The sequence below is a fragment of the Anopheles nili genome, chromosome 2, assembly GCF_943737925.1.
Source record: "Anopheles nili chromosome 2, idAnoNiliSN_F5_01, whole genome shotgun sequence".
Classification (NCBI taxonomy): domain Eukaryota; kingdom Metazoa; phylum Arthropoda; class Insecta; order Diptera; family Culicidae; genus Anopheles; species Anopheles nili.
In genome coordinates this window covers 73,513,190-73,534,592 of record NC_071291.1, presented here as the reverse complement: position 1 = coordinate 73,534,592, position 21,403 = coordinate 73,513,190, and the positions used below count along the sequence as shown (strand labels likewise).

Sequence of the window (21,403 nt, the reverse complement as noted above, 5' to 3'; positions counted from 1 at the left end):
AATAACAGAAATTTATCGCACACAGTTTGCTGCTATGTTTTGTATCGAAAAAGCATTTTATGTACGCAGCCACACAATTTATTATGATCGGCAAAATGCTGCGACCGAATTTTGACCGGCAAGATAGGACGCTCCATAATACCCTACAGTGTGCGTAGAACAGGGCGATCGATAGCAAACGAGAGCAAACGAGATAGGATGCTGATTATCATGCGCCGGAAAGAACGACGATATGTACTGATAACATTTGGAGGGGAAATCCATTAAATTTAGGGTGGTAGTCCGGCTGGTGCATGTAACCTCCTCGACGCATGATCTCTTGTTACTAGCGAATTCAAATTTGGCGATTTTGGCGTTCAAAATCCGTCGTCGAAATCCTCTCGATTAGCGAGCAGGGTGCGTCACTTGGATTTTTTTTATATGAATTCGGGTGACCGTTTTCAAATTTTTTACATGATCTGCGTGCGAATTCGTGAGTTTTTGGAAAGGATTTTTCCAAAATTAGAAAATTACTCCAAACTGATAATGTATCGTTTCCAATAATACCAATTTGTACGTTCCATTTAAATTTTCCTTTAAATAATGGCGCTAGACTTTTATCCCGGTATTTGTATGGGAGTGCCCACTGTGCATCGGTAGGGCGGTCCTTTTCTCCCTCCCCATCTTCCACGTGGCCCCCTGGGAACGGCCGGGCCAACCCCCGGTTGGGGGAAAACGATGTGCGATAAACGTGAACAACGCTGTTCATCACGCGACGAGCCGTTCGAGAACACGAGCGCTACATTTATGGGTGTGAATTCGGAACAGGACCCTTCACAAACGGGCGAGAACGATGACGTTTACGCACTAAGTGGAATAGGTTAGTGTTTTTCCACGAGGCGGTGGTGTAGAAGGGCCGAGTGGCGGGGGTGGGGGAAGAGGAACAGCAGGGAAAATCCCTGGCCCGTCAGCGTCTTCCTAGCTGACCGGAGAATGTCGTCTTGTCGAAGGGTAGCGCACAGATTCAATCCAACCTTCCGGGGAACGTTTCCTTGGTAACGTTTTTCACACCTAATTAATCAGCCGACAGCGCTGTAGGGGTTTGCTGACGAATGACTACTGCGATTGGAAGCTGTTTATATTTGCCGTTGTCTTTTTTCCTATCTTTCTCGTTTTCCTCCTGGCAGGAGTTCCAGGAATGGGGTTTTTCCGATACCAACATCCTTCTGGGTGAGTTAATCAAACGCGAATGACAGCCCGGGACATGTGCTCATAAATTACTAAAATTTCGTGGAGCTCCTTCCCGGAAAGCCGTGGAAGGTGCACCAACCGGATGAACGGTGCTCCATCTGGCACGAAAACAAAAAAATAATAAACAGCCAGACAGGCTCGTGCCGCCATCGAAGCCACAGCAAAAACACACTAACTAAAAACGCCACCACGCGGCCTGTCGGGCGCGTCCTGGAGCGTATCCTTGCTGCTGATTCCACTGACGAGCGGAAAAAACATTGGACAAAACTTTTCCTTCCGCACCGGTGGAGTGTAATAATCGTTCAACGAGCCATCGGAAAATTCGACGGCCGGCGAGGGCGCCGTCGCGTTTGGCGCGTTTTGCAATTAAAGTTTACCTAGGCACGCCAACGCCGAAAGTAAACGGACGGGTATTACAAGGACACCCTCGCCGAAAGGGCGCAATTGGGCGGTGGGAGGAAATTTAATCAACTCCAGCTGTTGGCCCCCGGGGACTCCACGGGGCTTGGAAAGTTGTGTTGTGGAAGTTGAGGGTTTTTCATGCGAACGAACGGCCAACGCTGGCCGAACAAACTGTCATTCGCGCATTGATCGAGCAATTTGAAGTGATCGACCTGGCTACAGGTGCTCGAAAAGGCGGAATTTTAAACAATCACGCGTTGTTACGCCACGTTGAAGCACCGAAAGCGACCAGAAAACTAAACCATGGGGACGGATTTAGACGCTGGTAGCCATCGATCTCAGTGGAAATTGCAATCAGAGACCAGTTTGTGTTTGCCTGGTTGGTTGCTATTGAGATTCGGGTAGTTCGGTCGTTGTCATCGATACTCGTCCTGCGGTGGGTGCCCAGCGGCGAGCTAATAATTTTTCCCGCGCGGTGACAACTTCCCGGAAAAGCGTCCTTTCACAACTTTTGCCTTCTTCCTGTCGCCCAGCGTGACCGACCGTGGGGATCGGGTGGGAAAAACTTGATTGAAAAATTGTTTCTGCTTTGCTGCCGCTTCGCTTCGGTGCGAAAGTTTCCCTCTAATTGATACACCAACTCTAGTACGCTGAGCCAGTACCTGAGGGCAGGGCTGTGAAGGGTTTTTTGTGTGCTTTCGTTTGCCACCAACCCGCTCCCTCGGGGAGGAGAATTGACAACTAGGAAGCGGTGTTCCCACGGAACGGAAGCGAAAACCCGCCCCCGGATGGATCGCTTTCACTCACGGCACTGGACGCCTTTCCCACACGGATTGAATAAACCCGAAATCGAACCACACACGCACGCGGGATATGCTAATAGAATATTTTTCTTCTTGAGCACGTACTCGGCCCCGGGTCCTAAGTAAATAACTCGTTTTCCCTCCCGAACCGCAATCAAAGCGCATGTGTGTTGCTTTGTGGCGTAGGTTCATGAAGTTCGCGTCGATGGCCGACGGGTGGTCGAGCTGGACCACCGCAAACCCGGGTGAGTTCTCAATTTTAACGTTCCGGAGATTGCGATGCGGTGGCAGTAAAAATTCTCCTCTTTCCCGCAAACGCACTCACACACAGGACCCTTGAAGCTTGACCCTTTCCGCCTGTTGAAAGGGATACGAACCGGAGTGCTCCAGCAGGATAAATATGACCAATAAACCGGCCAAGTGGTCAATTCCGAAGGGGGAGAGCAATGAACCAAAAGAGAAAAAACATAAGAGATGAACCACTCCGGACCGAGAGCATGGCATCGCATGAGCATGAGAGCGAAGAAGATGGAATTAACGCAGATTTTTCCTCGGTTCAGGCGGATCTAGCAAGGACCTAGCGCCTTGTCGGTGGCCAAAGTGCCCACAGTGAGCAGTTTTTCATTTTCAACAACGCCGGCTAAATGGTGCTCTTGTAACGGATACATCGCGCCCGGCATTCGCGGAGAAGCGAAGAGCACAAAACAATGTGCTTCCCAGGGCTTTTTAGCACACCCTTGAATTTATTACTGTCCGCTTGCGACGCGATAAAACGCCTCGCAACAGGCACCCCTACTAAAAGCTCCGGGTTTCTTCTTCGTTTTGTGCCTCACCCGATTATTAAATGAAGCAGCACCAGCGTCATCATGCCGCGGCATCGTTGCTTAAAAGTTACCGCATTTTCTGTTGGCTTTTCCGATTTCGTTTACCGTGTGCGACGCGATAGTAGGCCAAAGAGAGCCGAGTCGAATCGAGTCGAAAAAACGCATATAATTGCATACGCTTTTTTACACGATTCCATCGCGTAAAAAAACTTCATAAAAGCAGATAAATTAGCCATTCGTACGTGCCCGCGCGAGCCTTGCAGCACGCCAATTTCTTTCACTACACACATTAACAGCAAGAAGGAAAAAACGCATTCATTTTTACATAAAATTTTCATCCAATTTTCACTCGGCAAACAATTTATTGAGCTTCGTTTACACTGGGAATAAGGGCGCCCCCTTCCGGTTCCTGGGGGAGGAGGGGTGGTGCACTAAAGTCTTGGCTCAAATTATTACCTTCCGGCACGCAGGGAGACGTTGGTTGCTAATTGGTAAATGCTTCGTATGCTTCAATTACTTCCGCTACAACCTAAACCGCGCCGTTCGCAACGGCCGGGAAGGAGTCATTTATGGCATCCTTTCGTTCATCACCGGAATTCGTTACACTCGTTCCGCAGCCTTTCGAAACGAGCGCTCTACGTCACACGGAAGGAACGCAAAACGGTTCGTCGGTTACGAAGTAAAACAATCTCCTGTTTTTGTAAATATATTCATATATATATATCTGTACCTATATGTATGGCTAACGAGTTCCTTGCGGATGATGCATCGAATTCGAGCCCGGGTTCCGGGGAATCGATCCATGGAAATGTGTATAAGTAAATCGTTCTATAAACAATCTATCCTACGTTCCTGACCTCCGTCCCGCCCAAACCTAAACGAAACACGCACATTATTTTCCTCCGCACTGACCGGGGACGTCAGATGCTGGGGTCGTTAAATTTCAAACAAAACCTCGCCTAACGGTGCGTGGGAGAGGCGTTACTATCCTGAAGGTGGTCTGGGGGGGGGGAGTGAAGAACGTGGAAACAAAGGTAAAACCGCACGTAACCGACTAGAGCCCTTAAACAGCTAACAGTGTGTGTTTTTGTGTATGTGCACCTGCCGCGAGGTACCTAATATAGGGTGTTTTCGTGTTCTTATCGCTACACAATTTTTATCTACTTTCTAGCTCCACCGCACGAAAGGGATCAAACGGAATGGCGCACGAGCGAAGGCTCCAGGATCGTTAAACTACATTCTTCAGTTCGCTGCATTTTCAACGCTGCTCAAACGTCACTAACCTAATCTAGCTCTATTTGCAGTAAACCACCTAGACGGGCTCTGTCGTCCAGTGTTGTGGCGAGTGCGTCGCATCTACAGGAATGAAAACGGAAGCATCTTTCCCGATCCGCTCCTGCTCCCACAGGACAACCTTCCTCCGATCTTCGCGTCCAACCGTTCAAACCCCATTTCCCGGGAGCCATCATAGCACTATCTAATAAATTAATCGTTAATAACACAGTCTGTGATTTGTAATCATCAAGTTATCAGTTATTTTTCGCTTGCTAGGGGATGTAGTGTTGCTAGTACGGCTTGTCCTCTGCGGCCTCCATCCTGGGGGAGGTGCTGCTGCTGGTTCAACTGCGCCCCGCCAGCCGCTCGTTCTCGATCGTGTAGCGACACACAACGTCGTGTTTCTTCTGCGGCACACGGATCGCAACAGGCATACCATGCTCGATCGATCCACCAACGACAGCGCCGATCGTACGATCACTCGAACCGATCGAGATGGTGGAAATTTGGCTCTTGTATGGTGGCGGAGGTGGTGGCACTGGTTGCGAGGGGTCAGCTCCATCCGATCCGGGGTTCACCGGGTTGCCACTGCTAGTCGTCGGTTCTGCGGGTGGTTGTTCCTGCACGGACAAAGGACGCCCAAAGTTGTACCGGATCTCCTCGAGTTTGGGCGGATTTGGTGTCCCGGAACCATTAGGAGCCGCTCCAAGTAGATCCTGTGACTCGAAGAGCTTCATGACGCTGGGCCGGTGAACCTTGACGGGCTCGTAGTACTTCAACTGTTTCTGTTTCAGCTGTTCGATCGCGTCCTGATAGCTAGGCAAACCCGACACGATCGTGTAGCTGGGCAGTGACTCCACGTCGTACGGTGGCGGTGTTTCAATGTCCATCGAGGAGAGGGTTTGCGAACGAGCGGTAAGCACTGCAACGAGAGCGGAGAAGAAAATAAACAGCGCATTAGTTTCCACGGTGGCAAGCAAAAGATACTGTTTTGCGAAGCGTTTTAGTGAATTGCATCGCGCGAGTGCGAGTACATTGGCCTTCAGGGAGATTAGCAAAAAAAAAAGAAGGTCGAAACGATGTGCTCTATCTATAAATTAGACCTGACCCGGCGAACTACTCCCTGCAAACGGTCGACAGCAACAACCGGGCGCGGGCGTCAGAAACTATAAATATTTTTCCATCCAGCCCTATCAATATATTCAATTCCCCGACTACGAGCCTATTGATTAGATTCCACCCGAGCACCTTACGATGGGATGTGTCGGATCGATGCTTCCCCGACCGAGTCGTCGGGTGCCAATATTAAGTTCCTCTCGTCACGCCACACCAGGACGAGTCCGAATCTCCCTTGGCGCCGCCCGAGACGTTTGGTCAGCACTTTTTCCTCTTCCCATCTCGAGGGTCTTCGCCGGGTTTCCCTTTAATCCGATGTAATGTGCACCACATATGGCGCAAGATGCGCCCAGCTTCTGGAGGGTTTCCTGCCGCACAAGTACAACCCGTGGACCGGGTGTATCGTGTTCCTTCGGGGAAGCGAAAAGGATACACGCCAAGGACGATGCAACATTTCGATTCCTTTTGCGCGCCCTGCATCGTTTCGTATTTCGTTTCGCCAGCGGAACGGCTGCCAGCACCATTTCTTCTTGCTCCGAGCACAAAAGACCGCGGGGATCGATTCTCGGTGGTTTTCTCGAGAAAAAAACGCATCAATCATTCCGTGGGCCATTTTGAACAAAATGGAACCCCATCGGCCGGGATAGTGGTGGTCGATTTTTCGTATCTTCGACCGTCTAGTTTCGATGCGCGCTGGAATTCCCTCGACCGAAGGTCGTCGCAATTGCTTTTTACTCGGTAGTTTCTCACCCGCCAGCAAAAGGGATGCGGCCCTTTGCCAGCCATATTTAGGCAATTCGCCATCACCCCGAGAGGGCGCCTTGCCGCGAGAAACAAGTTCGGTCATTTTTCATTCCGAAAGCGGGGAGTACTGAGTGAACAAAAAAAGAAAAACAAAATACTTCCCTAACACCGAACAAAAGGGCAACGGCGCCTGGGGAGGCCGACAGAAGAAGGAGACACGAATGCAATTTTTCGTCAAGGAAGCTGAACAAAAGGAAAACCCTCACTCACAGGGCAGCTTTCCTTTACGGTATCTTTAGATACAGACACTCTGATCTGGGCTGATCATCCGTTGGTGAAATTCAAACCCACAAAAGGAACCTGATCCACCATCAGCTCACCCTTCAGCTGACTCGGTCGCCTCCGCGGTACCCAATCGAGCAGAACCTAATGCGTCCGGCAGACGCTCAGAGATCGCTTTGGATACATCATTCATGCTATCCTTGTGCTGGCAGTGGGCAGAGCAGGACCACGCGGCACGGTTCACGTTCCCCAGGCGATGGCGGCATATCGGGCATTGTGTGTCCGAAGTTCCGAAACTAAGCACTCTCGGTTTCGTCCTCCACACCACAAACCGGAGCTCGCAAATAAAGGGATATTAATAGGAAAACGACCGTCTCACCAAGGACCGGTGGTTGTTCGAGTGAACTGGGCGGGGATTTCAGCTTCTCCAGCAGTCTTTCGTGACTGGAGACGATTTTCGCACGACGTTCGACGTTCGCACCTCCGCGTGTGATGTGCCACGGCTTTGCCTCGATCGGGCGGCGTCTGAAGGATATGAAAATCGATTTTCATCGCCTCCTGAGACAGGCACAGGGTGTGTTCGAAGCGCTGTGTGTGCGTGTTTTTTTTTTTCAAACCAACCTTCGCATCTTGCGCAAGCCTCAGCAGGCGGCGATTTGCAAATCAATGTCTCCCACACCCCAAAAATGCGCGCCAGCACACGTTCGCCTGATGGACGATTCCATTAAAATCAAATTGATTCACGGCATCATTTTCTCCCGGGCCCAATTAGGTTCCCCACCCGGTTGCTGGGATGCAAGTGCGGTGGCATTTCTAAAATTACACGATCGTTTTTATCGTTTGGGCGTCGATTTTTCTTCGTCCCTTATACAGCGCACGACCGTAATCGATCAAGACATCCTTCGATCAGATTGCAAGCCCACGACCACGGTCCCACAGTCCCGGGTTTTTGGGTAGCTCGATCCCGTGCATATAAAGCGAACCATTAATATTCAATCGAGCTGTGCCCAGTGCGTTGCCGGTTCGAGTTTGCAAGGAGAGCGCAAGCGAGGGCAAAGGAAAAGCAGGAAGAAAAAAATGTACGAAGTCCGCAGTCAAACCCTCATCGATGCCGATTTTCGGGTCGGTGGTTCGCGCGATGGAGAATTTTCTTCCTCAGTGCTTCTTGGAAAAGACGGATGAGCCGGGGACGGAACCCGATATGCAGCCGCGAGACGGGCAGAGAAGAACACCATTCGTTATCGATGAAATGACCGGCAAGGACGCCCCGGAGTAAGCGCGTTCCGGGGCGTACCATAATTTGAAAGTTTGATGACGTGACAGTTTAACCGACCCCGGACTGCCGGGGGTTTACACGATTTTTATGAGCCTGCTTTTGTTGCATCCCACCCTCGGAACGCAGGGACGACCCTTCCACTGGCACTGTTGTGATTTGATCCTTTTTTTCGTTGTTGTTGGTAAGGCGCGCCTTCGCGGCAGGTTTCGGCCTAAAAACAGGTCCACAAACGGGTCCGTCGTGACTCGGTAGGGGGTTCTAAGCCTGCGGATCGTACCGATCATTACGCACGTTCTTCCATTTTTTCAACTTTATTGTTATTTATCTCCGATGGGTTGAGGGAAAAATAAAAGACGCATCCCACCGTCACCATTGGACGTGATTATGTGATCAAAAACCCGAACCGTGAAGGGATAACGATTAGCGTTGAGGCTTTTATTTTTATAGGCAGTGGGTTTTTTTTTCTTGCAAGGCCCACCACCGGAATATGTTACTGTTTGCGATGCTACAACACACGCACGTAGTCTCAAACGTGGGTTCATAAACATCCATTTCTGCCCGGCGGAGCTTTCGAACGGAGGAACCTTCTTGCTTTCGATTAACTCCTTTTTTCATTCGTTCTTGCTCCTCTTTTTGTCACTTGCTCGAAAGATTTGTTTTGCCGACCTGCCAAATCTCCCATGGCAACCAAGGGCCTACGCCGAAAGATCTGAGATTGGGTTAGAAAGTGAAAACAAAAAAGAAAAGCAAGCGTAAAAGGATACACGCCTAGGAAAACCCCTCGGCCCCTGGGAGAGCAAAATAAAAACGGTCTCGAGAGTGGAAGCAAAAGAAAAGGCACCTCAAGATGATACAAATCAAAACCGAATAGAAATCCCATTAGATAAACCCTCTCGGGATCGGGTACGGGTTCCTCGGAAGATGCGTTGTCTGTGTGTGAAAAGCAAATCAAACAAATAAAGGTGACAGGCACCACGGTGTCTCAAAAACCCAAGCCCGCTCGTGAGGCACAACCGAAAGCGTCACCATTTCGCAACCGCACTTCTTCGGTTGGCTTTGCTTTTGGGCCCGCATGTTGTAAATTTAATATGTGTGAGGGTTGTCTCGTCGTTCCGTTTTCACGTGTGCTTTGAAGCGTGAGAAAATTGGTCGATTTGCACGAGGCACGTCGTCGCCACCGCTCAAAGGAACGAACGAAAGAGCTTTGATGCATGCAATATTGCTCGATGCACGTTGCAGTATTTTGCAGTAACTTTTCAAACACGAGAAAAAAAAGAAGAGGAAGAAGAAAGGGATCGCATCCGACGGACCGAACAAAAGGTTCAACGACTTCCGATGGCAGCCAGGAGCAAACGTCAAGTGGCCGTGTGTCTCGCGTGTGTGTCCAAATCGTCGGTGGCTGACGTTTCGAGGACGAGCTCTCTACACGCCCGGCATGTCGTGGGAAGAGATTCCTGATCACTGAGACGTGAAATTATGCAATCAATAGACCGGCGCTACCGTGGAACTTTTAATACCTCAACGGGCGAACTTCGGTTGCCCGTGACGGGAGCCCGCGCATGGCCTCGACCGTGAAGGCCGTGACGTACGTGGAGGATGATATCAAGTTGCCCAAGGAAGCCTCGTGGTCTCGAGTGGGGCGCTCGTTCGACAATGGCAACGTATAATTACAGGATGTTGTCGGCAGCGGCACTGGATGGAGTGGAGAAGGCCAAGGACACGACGTGTAGAAGCCTATCGAAAACTTCAAACCACACACACACACACACCCCCGACAACCACCCGTCGATCCTTGCCCTCCTTGCTTCCGGTTGGTTTGCTGTCTGGCATGCGAAATTCCTTCCTTTCTCTTTGCCACGGCTCAATGCACATCCTGCCATGGGGGTTGACTCGGTGTTGCAGGTGGTTCTCGAATTTCCAATTTCAAACCCCCAAGACCCTTCGGTCGTCTTCCCGTGTTCGTCCTTGTGCCCACGATGGAGACATCTCGTGACAAACACACGCACACACACACAAACACACACAGCGTCTGTCGGGCGTGCCTGCAAGAACATGAACATGGTCGTCGCACATCAGGAGGCACGCTCGCGCGCCTGCCAGAATCAGCACCGCACGCAATTCATCTTCTTCTGCCACCGGGAAAGCGGCCTCCTCGGATCCCTTTTCGATCCCTCCTGCCGGGTGGTTGGGGGAGAAGGTCTTCTTATCAGCATCATTTACTTTCGCCTCATAATCCCGCACATCCCGGATTCGATTCCAATCCACGGAGGCACGATCCAGTCGTGTCTACGATGTTCCATTAGAAATGGAAAATAGTTCTGCATGTCTACCGCTCGACGGGGGCTGAGTGACGGGCAGAAAAAAAAAACCCGTACGCTAGGAATATTTATCGTCCTTCGCATCTAATCCACGTCGAATCGCGAATCGATGGAATCGCCGTCTCGGCGGTCGAGCCTAGGTCGGGTGGATTTGTGCTTCCGTCACACAAAGCCCCTGCCGATGGGGTGCGCTGTGGTCTTGAGTTTCTTCCCGACGAACCGAAAAACGCCCTCCGGAAGCGCGTGTGTGTGTGCGTAAGCGCGCAAGGATATATGGGGCTCGGGATCATTTCGGGCCATCGGTTGCCGTGGAGAATCGAAATGAAAAACCTGCGAACGGAAGGGAACGCCAGAGGCCCGGGAAAATCCCATAACCCACCAGGGCCAGGATGACAATGACGGTATGACATTCACACATACGGGATATACTTCTTTGTAGCGAGAAAAAAAAAAGTATATTCTCCACCCACTAACAACATCCCGGGCCCACGCAACAAGGACAGACGCAGAACAAGCCACACACCACAGGACCTGGGGTATGTATGTCTGTGTGTGTGTGTGCGCACACGAAAGGACGAATGGATTTTGATTCCATTCCGATTTCGGTTCGGTTGATTCGCCAGCTATATTTATTTCCTTCCTTTTATTTCTCGTCTCATTCTATTTTTTCTCCATCTCGCATTTTCTCCCTCCCTCGAATTTTCTCCCCCCGTTAAGAAATTTCGCTACATTTCCGCGCCCAAAATAGGATTCATTTCACTGCCTACTGCGATGGCTCGTCGGAGAAGTTTCGGTCGCAATGGAAAACGGGAGTTCAAAGCACCCCATCGATGGCCACACCACCATACTACATTCATTCTCGCCTGCTTTGATCGGAAATGTAAGTTTTTCCCGCAGTGCAACCCCTAGTAACGGCGCGAGGATTCTTTTTTACTGGGTATCTCTATCCCTTCCTCGATAGGTTTTCGCGCTTTTGGGTTCGGGAAAAATTCGAGTAAACAAATTCCGAAGGTTCTCGCGCAGGAGAGTCCGCAATTTCGCTTTTCTTTTTTTTGTACTATTTGTTTGAAAACGCCCGTCCAATCAACGCGAGGGTTCCATTTTTTTTCTCTCGTTCATTTCGTCCTTGTTGCCGAAACTATTTGCACGTCGATTGGGGAGGGACTGTTGAGTTTTGTAGTGAAATGCATTTTGGCTTCCGGGCAGTCGAAAATTGAGCGCAAATGGAATTCTCACCGGACGTGGATGTAAACGGCGTACGACATTGCGATTTTTTGCTCGCTTTTTTCGCTCATTTAACTCCGTCGTGTGACCAACGAAATACATCGCGTTTCGTATCTTCGACTACGTTGCAGGACCCACCATAAGAGATGGTTCGGAAGATTAATGGCCCAACATGATCGAGCCGCTGTGCATCGTGATTTGAGAGCACGGGACGGGAAAGTCGTTCAATTTTCCAATTTCTCGATAAGCCGCACACAAACATGCCGGACGATTTATTCTACTCATTTAGAAGCGTTCTTTATTCCCCGTTCCATCTCGGAGCTACCCCTTCGTGGCCTTGTGGCGTGCTTTTCCCCGGGGTGGCCCTGATTCATCACCGTAATGGTGCTCCCAGACCCAGAGAAACAGTTCCTTGAATTGAAATCGCGGGCAAGCCGGTAATCTCTGGAGCGTGAGCCCGTCGTTGCATGCGCGACCGGATGTGTCACGGGTCGGCGGGAAAACGAGCAAGTTTCCGTGTGCGACCTGTGTACGCTAATGGATTGTTTGACTCATTGATTTGCATATCACATCCGGCATGGTCCGGGCCGGACCTGCCACACGCGAGTCCCACACTAGACACTAGACGCGCTTCGGGGTGGAGGTCGGAACCTCACGAGACGCCTAATGTCCTGTAGGTCCGCCATTAGGCAAACCGTGCGACCGCTCCGCCTCTAGTTAATGTATCTAATCTAAATCGTCGCCACGGTCGGGTGCGTTTAATTTCCTTTTACATTTGCATGCCATCCGCCCGTGGGCTTCCGTGCGGTGACCGTTGGGCTTCCTCGTCGTCGTCCTCTCGTCAGGATTTCCAGACCTCCGGTTCGGAGCTACCCTCCGGATCCCAGCTTCTTGGACAGTTAATTTCGGACAAGGAAATGAAACCCATTTCGGGGTGCTTTTCAAAAGGACTCAGGCACCTGGTGCTCCGTGAGAAAATGGTACGCAAAAAGCTCCCTGCCGGGGTCTGGACTAATTGAAAATTTATAAGCCCACACGCGACACACACACGCACACAGGGAACAAAAGGTTACGCAATCACACACGTCGTTGCGGCAAACGGATATTAAAGGCACCGCACGTCAAGCCGTGGAGCGTTCGCGTGTACAGACGAGAAAGAAAAAAAGGGAAAATATTATCCGTTCCGGAAACCCATACATATCGGGGCGCTTAAAATTGAGTGCTCGAAATTTAAGGCTTCCCCCGTTGGTGGGGTTTTATTTTTTCCCGAACCCGCTTCCCACCCCACTGACGTCAGACCTCTTGGGTGTGCTTTTGATTGCGTCATTGTTGCAATTGTTCTGCAGGCCGACGGAAAGGGCAGCCACGGGACGAAGCAACAGCTCAACGTGCCAGGTATGAAGCTGCTAAACGAAGCCGTCCGCATGCTCCGGCAGCTGTTTCCTTTTTTTCGTTTTATTACATTTTATTTAGCCTCGCTTTAGGCGTTGTGCGTTACCAGCACAGGCGAGGATACCGGCACCCGAGGGTTGCCAGAGCCCGCTGGCTGTCAGCCGCCGGTGGTGCCTGCCGAATTTATGCCGGAAAGGTTTATAATTTTTTAAACAAATATCGCTCGCTGCGGGATAGTTTATGATTGAGCTATCCCGGACCCCGCGAAGGGACCGATTTTTCTCCCTTTCTGTGCGCAAACGCAATCGCGCAGCCTAATGATTTATAATTGTTTCGATATATTTTCCCGTTGTCTTTTGTAGGTATATATATATGTATTTCTGTTCACGCCTTTTTTGTACGCCCTCCCTCCATTTCCAGACGGGTAGAATTTCCCCAAAAATGCGCACGTTTGTGGACGTTGTTTTCTAAATTGAGTTTCCTGTACTGTTTCCGACGGTCCTTCCTCACGCTCTTTGGAGGTGTTTGAAACCGGAGGTCTCTTTTTCGCTCGTTATTTTTCGACTTCCACTCATTGGCGGCTATAAAAGAAAATCACTTTTGAGAGGTTTCAATTTAAAAGCCCCACCGCGCTCGGAAATTGGCCAATCCGGTTGCCGGTGACGACGGCGGCTTGCGTGAGTTTGACGACTGACTTTGAACGGGAAATTGTTTCCCTTCCTCGGCTCCACGTGTGGGAAATCCGATCGTTTTTCAACTCGTTCCGTCTCGGGTACGGTGTCGAGATGAAATCCGACACGAACCGGGTACGCGTTTTTCTAGCCACATCGGAGGAAAAACACCAGAATGAGGTGTTTGCAGCTTATAGCTCCAGGAAACGGGGCTTCGTGGGGCGAGAGAAAACCGTTCTCGAGCCCTTTCGAATGCAGGAAGCCCGCACGGTGGAAGGGCAAGCCACATGGGTGAGTAATTAACCGGAAGAGTTGTAGTTCCGCTAGGATGGCAATTCTGAGTGTACGAGCCCGGAAGAGAAACTCGAGTAGGCCGAGATGTACGTGATGATGAAAAATAAAACAATCTCCATATCTCTCTATCCGGATCCCCTTGTCGCCGGAGTGGACACGAGAATGGGGATTTCCCTTTCATCCTGGAACGCCCTTCTCGACCCCCGGTCCCCTGGCTCCTGGCTTCCTCCAAATCCCACCCCATCACCGTCCGGTCACGTAAAGTGGTTCCTTGTGTCAAGGGGAAACAACACAGGCCGTTCGGTTCGATCGTTATTTATCCTTGAAAAGTATAAAAGGTTCTCCCGGACGGATTCGCACCAAAGCAATCTAGATTCCTTCCCTCCCGCTGTAGCCCTCTTTTCCACACCCGAGCGAATAATAGAACCGCTAGGCCAACGGGAACGAATTGAATCTGCCGGTTCCCTCGTATCCGCACGCGCTCGAAAATCCCTGCATTAGAAATAGATAATGAGTAATTTGGAAATCATGCCTCCCTTTCCGGCCAGCCCGCAGCACTGTAATTTCATTTCTGACAATAAATTCTCCCCCACATTTTGCCCAAAGGGGCCGCTTATTCGCTGGTCTTCGGTGAATGGTCCTGATGGGAAAACGCAAACCCATCGACACCGTACGGTGGTCGGTTTTGCCCTCCATACGCGCCAGGAACACGCCTATTCCAAAGCGACCGTTAGCCGTTGCGTGCTAGATTTAGGTGGCGAAGATTAATTTTTGCACCATTCATCGAAATTAAAAACGACCGAAAAACGCCGACGCGTTCTTCCCCGGCGGGCTGACGGATGCTTTCTTGCGGTGGAAAACTCCACCCAAGGAAGGGGCGAGATAAATAAATTACATCCCACGGATTATGACACGCTGCCGATTTTCCGCAAAGCGCATATCGTTGGGTGGTCGGACGAAGGGAGAAACCACCACGACAATCATGCCCAAAATTGTAAGCCTAGACAGCCGCCTGCGGGGGCGAGAGTGCGAAAGAAGGCAGGGACAAAAAAAAAGAAACCCCAACTCAACATATAATTCCGTCATGGCCACCGCAAACCACCACCGACCGGCAGTGGCCGGCAACTAGAAGACGGCAAAGAAAAGAGCCCCAACAAAATGCCTCCCTTTTTATAACAAGACTGAAACTTTTCCACCGACCGGTACGGGAAAAAGAGATGGAAAACGAAAACCCCCCTCGAAAAAAAAACAGAATAAACCGTCGCAAAACCAAAACTCATCAAAGCATTTAATTTTGTGGAGAAAACGGCGGACGTGCTCCACGGTCCAGCCGCCGGAACCGCGATGGTGTCCAGGGAGGTGTCCTGCGGCGCCAACAGGACCTTCGCGATGAGATCCTGCGTGCCCGAACCGTGAGCGTCCGGTGGAAAGTTTCTTTTGTTGCCGATTGGCCAGCGGAGGGAGCGTGGTTTTGTTTTTCGGTTATGAAGTTGCCATAAAATTTCACTGCTGATGATCGTCGTCCATTATATAGCGATATTTATAGCACCGACAACTGGTCCTCCCCACGCGCTAAATCGACGTGGGGAAAAAAACGGGCGACGCCCGGCCTCGAGAGTGTGTCTGTGCTGCTTTGTTTTTACACCGGCACTTTGGAGAAACTTTCCACGATTCAAGGAAGCCAGCGGAAAGGATTCCGGCGAAACCTGGCGCCCGCCACCGAAGCCCACTCGGGGTAGGGGCGAAAGTTTTCCTTCGGCGGTGGTGGTGGCCTACCTTTTTTTCTCATTTTTCGCGTCCAACGCCCCCCTCTGCTTGGCATTTATTTCACTCTTGCTCGCGTTCGCAGATCCACCCCACACCAACGTGACGTAAAAGGTGAGATTACTCAGCTCCCCGGGCTAGGGCCAAAATTCGTGCTGCGAGGCTTAAGGGCGGGCTTAAGGTATTGCGAATCCGGGCCGTATCCGATATTAGCCCGCGGCACGGCCGTCTCGTTCGGGGCCTAACTTCGCCGTCCGCTCCAAGCGCAGGGGACAACTTCTCGCCGGTGGAATTAAATAAATTTCATTCGACTTTAGACTTGCTCTGCTCGCCCGTTGACAGTTCGAATGGCGAAGTAGGCTTTGGCAGCTCGAACCGACAGAAGCCGTATTGCTAACGTTGCCATAAGTTACCTAGGGCAGGGTTGGCCCTGAGAAAAGCGTGTGGAACTGCTAGGAAAACTCCCTCATCCCCCCGAGCTCGTGGTGCACAATAGCTACAGGTTTTTCCTTTCCTTTGACACAAACACCTCCGGTCGGTTCCGTTTCCCCGTTTCCCGAGCAAGGGATTACTACGTGGGGGTGTTGCTTCCGGCGTCTCGGTGGCTGGGAAGCGACCCCTGCGGAGGGTTTTTGTTTTTCACGCCATCCCGCCAACGCAAAGGGGATGAGTTTTTTTTTGCTCTCCCTTATTTCAGAGACACCCCTCTCAGATGAAGCTCTTGTGTCCTTGCGGACCAAAAGAAGCAGTGGGCGTCGATTTTGGCTTTTCCGAAACGCACCGGGAGGATGGAAATGATTTTCGGGAGCCAGGACTGCTAGGCGCACCCAACCTGTTAACGCTGAAGGGAATGCTGACGTCGACGCAGCCCTTAACCGGGAGCGGAGAGAGAGAGAGAGAGAGAGAGAGAGGGGGGGAGGAACGGTGGCCGTGAGAGTGGTCATGAATATTTATGCGCCCCGGCGAGCAAGCACCCAGACAAGAGGGAAAAGCCAAAGACTCTCCGTAATGAGTTGACTGTCAGTATTTTCGTTTTTAATTTCACGGAACCTGGAATTCATTTATCATCCCATCATGCTTCGTGGCGAGCCGTTTCGAAATGCCTCTGGTAGGGTGGTTTACCAGCAGCAAGGAGCAACTCTACACTAGCACTAGCAGCCGGGCAGGACGAGGCCGCTTTTTGCAGCGGCATCAAAAAATCCTTCCACGCACAAACCCCGTCGAGTTCCATTAACGGATATTATCGAGCTATATCCGGCTAGGAGTCCCCCGAAGGAGCGTTATCCTTTTTGCACGTGCCGAAGGCAACGGATGAACGGAGACCGAGAAGAAGAAGAAGATCCTGGGACTGGAATGACGAATATTTCCTTCTTCCGGCGAAGAAGGACTGCCCAGCTGCTGCTTGCTAATTCAACCCATTTAGCCTACCCGAACATCCGATACAAGCGGCGATAACAACCTGCCCCGTCGAGGTCCATAATAATAAGTAGCTTCTCCTCGGTTTTCCTACCTCACCCGCTCCTTCTTCTTCTCGTTCTTCTCCATCTCCCACTCACAGAGCTCAGGGATTCACCAGGGCACACACTTTGATCCTCGAGACATCAGGCTCGCCCACCGGACTCGGACCCGGTTCATTTCTTGGGATTGGGTGGCTGCTTTTTATTCGCTCCGAGCCACCGACCGCTTGTTGTTTCATCACTCGTCCCAGTTTACATTCGCCCCGGTCGATCCTTCCGATGAATAATAATAACACGAAAATTGTCCTCCAGTTGCTAAGGGACGCTCATCGTAGCTACTGCTGCTGATTCTGCTGCTTGACATTCATGTCACATCAAGTGTAATAAATAATTTTCCTTACAGCCCGTCCTCATCGTCGTCGTCGACGTGTCTTCTTCCACCACCACGGCCCTTGTGTTATGATTACGGCTAATCCTGGGGAACCGAAGGGCACCGAGTGGACGTGGGGACACCCGGTCACGTTTGCTGCTTTTTATGATGGATTTAATTTTTATTTTAATTTAATCTGTCTACGCTGTTCATCCGGCCGACGTGCGCGTTTGGATTTGTTTCGATTTTTCCTGCCCACGGCCCGTAAACGGCCAGCCAATTGGCCGGGTCATTCGAGCAGGCGGAAACGGTGCGTCCGTGCCGGAGGAGCTTTTCACGTTTCCACGAGCGATCCGGGAAACGGCGACGTGAAATATCGCCCTAATGACCCCCTCCGACGAGTCGATCGAGCGCTTCTTCTCCGGACCGGGACTGGGCGGGATTCTTTCCCAGCGCCGGCTTGGTGTTCGATTTCCTTCGCTGCCTTGGGAAAGTGCCTCCGGGCGAGCACCTTCTCGCAGGGGTTTTTCCCACCACGCCATCCGACAGCGGTAGAGCGGCGGAACAACTCGAATGTGACTTTAGTTTCGGCTTATTCAGATTTTGCGCTTCCACCCTTGCGAGGTCCGCTGGGGGAACACAAACTGTCAATATGTTTACAAAACAACAAGGGCCGGGGAATGGAACCGTTAAGAGGGAGAACTTTCGCGCCTTCAAACCCGGACCTCGGACCACCGCCTTGTCAGCACAGCACAGTGGAAAACCCCTCGAATGATGCCAGTCTGCTGGCTGGGAAAAAGCCGGTGTGGGAGTGAAATCCGAGAAGGTGAGAAACTTCTCGTTCGTTTCTCACAAACGTCTTCAAGCCAGGCGCGTTTGGTGTGCAGTGCACTTGCCACTTTTCGTCGTATCGCGCCAGTTTCATCTTTGAGTGGGAAAGCAAACCGGCTCCGGATCCGTGCGGCTCGAGTTGAAGGGCACGGAAATTGGAAACTCATTCCTCCGTTCCACGACACGGCACGGTGCGATGAATAGTTTGCTTTCGTTGCCGCCAGCTGCAGCGTTGCGTTGTACTAACAGCTGTGTGCTAAAATCGCGTACTAAACGCACGTTGGCGGAAAATCCCTGTCGGAACCGTCGGCTTTTGGAAATTTATTTCCGATCTGTAAATCTAATCTCACGCGCCGCAATATACAATCCGACCGTGTCCCTGCCTGGTATCCTAGACGCCAGGGATCTCGTGCGCAAAATTTACGGCACCATAATTTACCCGCCCGGTCATAATTGTAACCTGCTTCCACTCTCTCCGTCGGTGCGGTTTACCACCCACCCCCTGCGGCAACAGGAACCCCTAAAAGTTAATTACATCTCGTTTGAGGCCTCCCGCCCTGTCTGACTCCTGGCTGGCCACTCATCGCCGTGCGTTTGTTGCAAACTGCAATGGCACGTCGCGCACGCAAAACAGTAGAGCGACCCACGCGCGGTAACACGCGGCTACGCCATAACTGTCAGCAATAATTTAGAGGCATCATTATCTCGCCCACTGTCTGCGGGGCTGGCCATCCGCCAAAAGCAGCGCTCCCGGTGTTCCACGATGGGCTCGACGAAGGGCTCGGGAAGAACCGTCCGCCAATAAATCAAACATCAAAAAGCATCGAAACCGGAAGCACGTACCGCGACCCGGACAGTTGTGCGCCTCGATCACGTAAACCTATCGCGCGCGCTGTTGGTTCGACCAGATGGACAGCTTGGCGTTGGTATGGGTTTGCGTGTGTAAATGCGCTCTATCGGATTGCGGATAGTTGCGGACGCATTCCGGGGCTCGGAACCACAAGGGAGACCATAACTTCCATCCGGTTTACAACTCTCGACCTCCCCGGGCGCTGGGGATTGCACCGAAACGCGGCCGTAAAGATAACGATCGCGGGTCGTCCTGGTGGCGACAGTTTAGAACAAAACCGCAGCCCCCGACGGTCAGTAACCGCGTTCGGTTGGTTCAGGGTTTTCAGGGAGAGAACAAGCGTCGATAGCAATCAAACTCCCATAAAATCCGAAATCTACATAATTTGATTGTATTGACATATTTCTAATTATAAATCATTGCCCGTGTTGCGTTCGTCCAGCAATCCGTGCGTGGAATCGCGTTCGATGAAGTCCAGAGCCGGTTTTGGGCGGGAATTTAGGTTGATCAAGACCTGCCGGAGGGCGAGCTCTGAAGGAGGGCTCAGTTGATGAAGCTGAAAATTTATGTCGCACGGTCGTTTTGGGGACGGACACCGAAGCCGGACACAATGTTGGCGAAGAGCCGGAGAGGTTGCCGGGGATCCGGAAATGGAACAAATCAATAAAATCCAACCGAACGACCGCGAATCGCCGCTGCTGGATAACGTAATTTGGTGGAAAACGCGCCGAAGTCTCGCTTCCGGCTTCCAGCGTTATCGTGCATTCCGGCACCTACCGGATTTTGGGTTCTTTTATTTTTCTCTGTTTTTGCCCCACCCAATGTCCCTCCCGTTTTTTCGTTCAATGTGTGCCCGTGCGGAAGCTGGCTCCATGTGGTGCGCATGGTTGGAGAATCGCCCATTCTCCCGGGGGCATTAAAATATATGCTGCCGTGTGATGGCTGCTGGCGGTGGATCGAATTTCCCGCAGCCACAGCAAAGAAGCGGCTTCTTCGTTCACACATCCGCGCACCACAAACGGGCCCTTTTTGTTGGCTTTTAAAATGGCTTCCTTCTTCCAGCCACAAACCATGGAATAAACCATCGGAAGCCAGCCCGAGCGGGCCGAGAGTGTTGATTGGAACGGAAAAGAAGGATTAATTAGTTTGCTTCGGAGATTTTAATTGCGTTACCAACGAACCGGACCGGCCGGTGCGGGTTGATTGATTGCCGGCTCGGGAGATTCGAAGCTGATCAATCGATAGATGCCTTTTCTTGCATTATTCAAGGAACGCCTCATCGATAAAACCTCCCTCCGAAGAAATGTGTGACAAAACTAATCACACGTCGCACCTCCGGAAAGGCGATGGGAAGGGAATCGCCCTTATCCCATCGCAAGATGATGGCGATGTCAAGCAACACCCATAATGAGCGTGAATCAACAGTCTGCCCGATGGCCCTCGGAGGGAAAACTCGCCTCGAGTGGCCTTGGTCAGGGTGGTGGCTTTTTGTTTTCGGTTTCTGACGAGGGGTTGCGAAAACCCTTCGGCTCCGGTTCGGTGGCGGTGGTCCTTGGGAATCTTGAACGTCGTGTCGCGTCGTAAGGACGAACGCTCTACCACCCGGTACAGTTGCCATTTCATGGGTCATGGAAATTGTTCGCCTCTTCGAAGGCACACTACTGGCTTCCGTTGTACCACGTGTTTAGGGGAAACGTGAGCTCACTCAAGATCGCAACGGAGGCTAACGAAGAAAGGACGCGTGTAACGATGGGCATGGGTTCCAATATTGGTTCGTCGGAAAACGGCGACACTCAGTGCGCCCTACGCGTTTCCGACGGCCGCAAGATGGATAGTAATAATTTTATTTTTATTACATTTCTCCCATTGAACCGTGGCACGGATGTCGATGCAACCCCTCCCAAAACAGCCAAATGATGATACAGCCGCTGTCCCTTCAGCCCATCGCCCCATCGACCCGTGGAAGAAGTTTGAAGGGGCCGCAAAGCCGCAGAAAGAAATTGCATGACTCACGTCGGAATGAGGTGCGGGTCCACGCATCCAGATGGTACCACCGCAAAGCCGCAACATTTCGGGCACACAGTCTCCGATTTGTGGCCCTTTTCGCGCCCTTCAGATGCCAGATGGTGCTGTTGCTGTTGCTGCTGCTGCTGTTTGTGCCAAGGATAAAGCGATCCCATCTTAAAGGCGATGATGCTGGACGACGCTGGCAAAAAGGGGGATATTTTTAATTACAGCATCCCGCATCAAATGGTAATGCGTTTAGCGTCAGGGATTAAG

General features: G+C 51.4%; 1 protein-coding gene across 1 annotated transcript in view; it reads right to left on the bottom strand.

Annotated features, from left to right (window-relative positions):
* Positions 1 to 4,878: 4,878 nt before the first annotated feature.
* Positions 4,879 to 21,403, bottom strand: part of LOC128731240 (protein commissureless 2 homolog) — a 39,550-nt gene continuing 23,025 nt past the window's right edge. The window contains exon 2 of the mRNA XM_053824345.1: positions 4,879 to 5,456. Coding sequence (XP_053680320.1) covers positions 4,879 to 5,456 — 578 coding nt within the window. The remainder of the gene's footprint in view (positions 5,457 to 21,403) is intronic.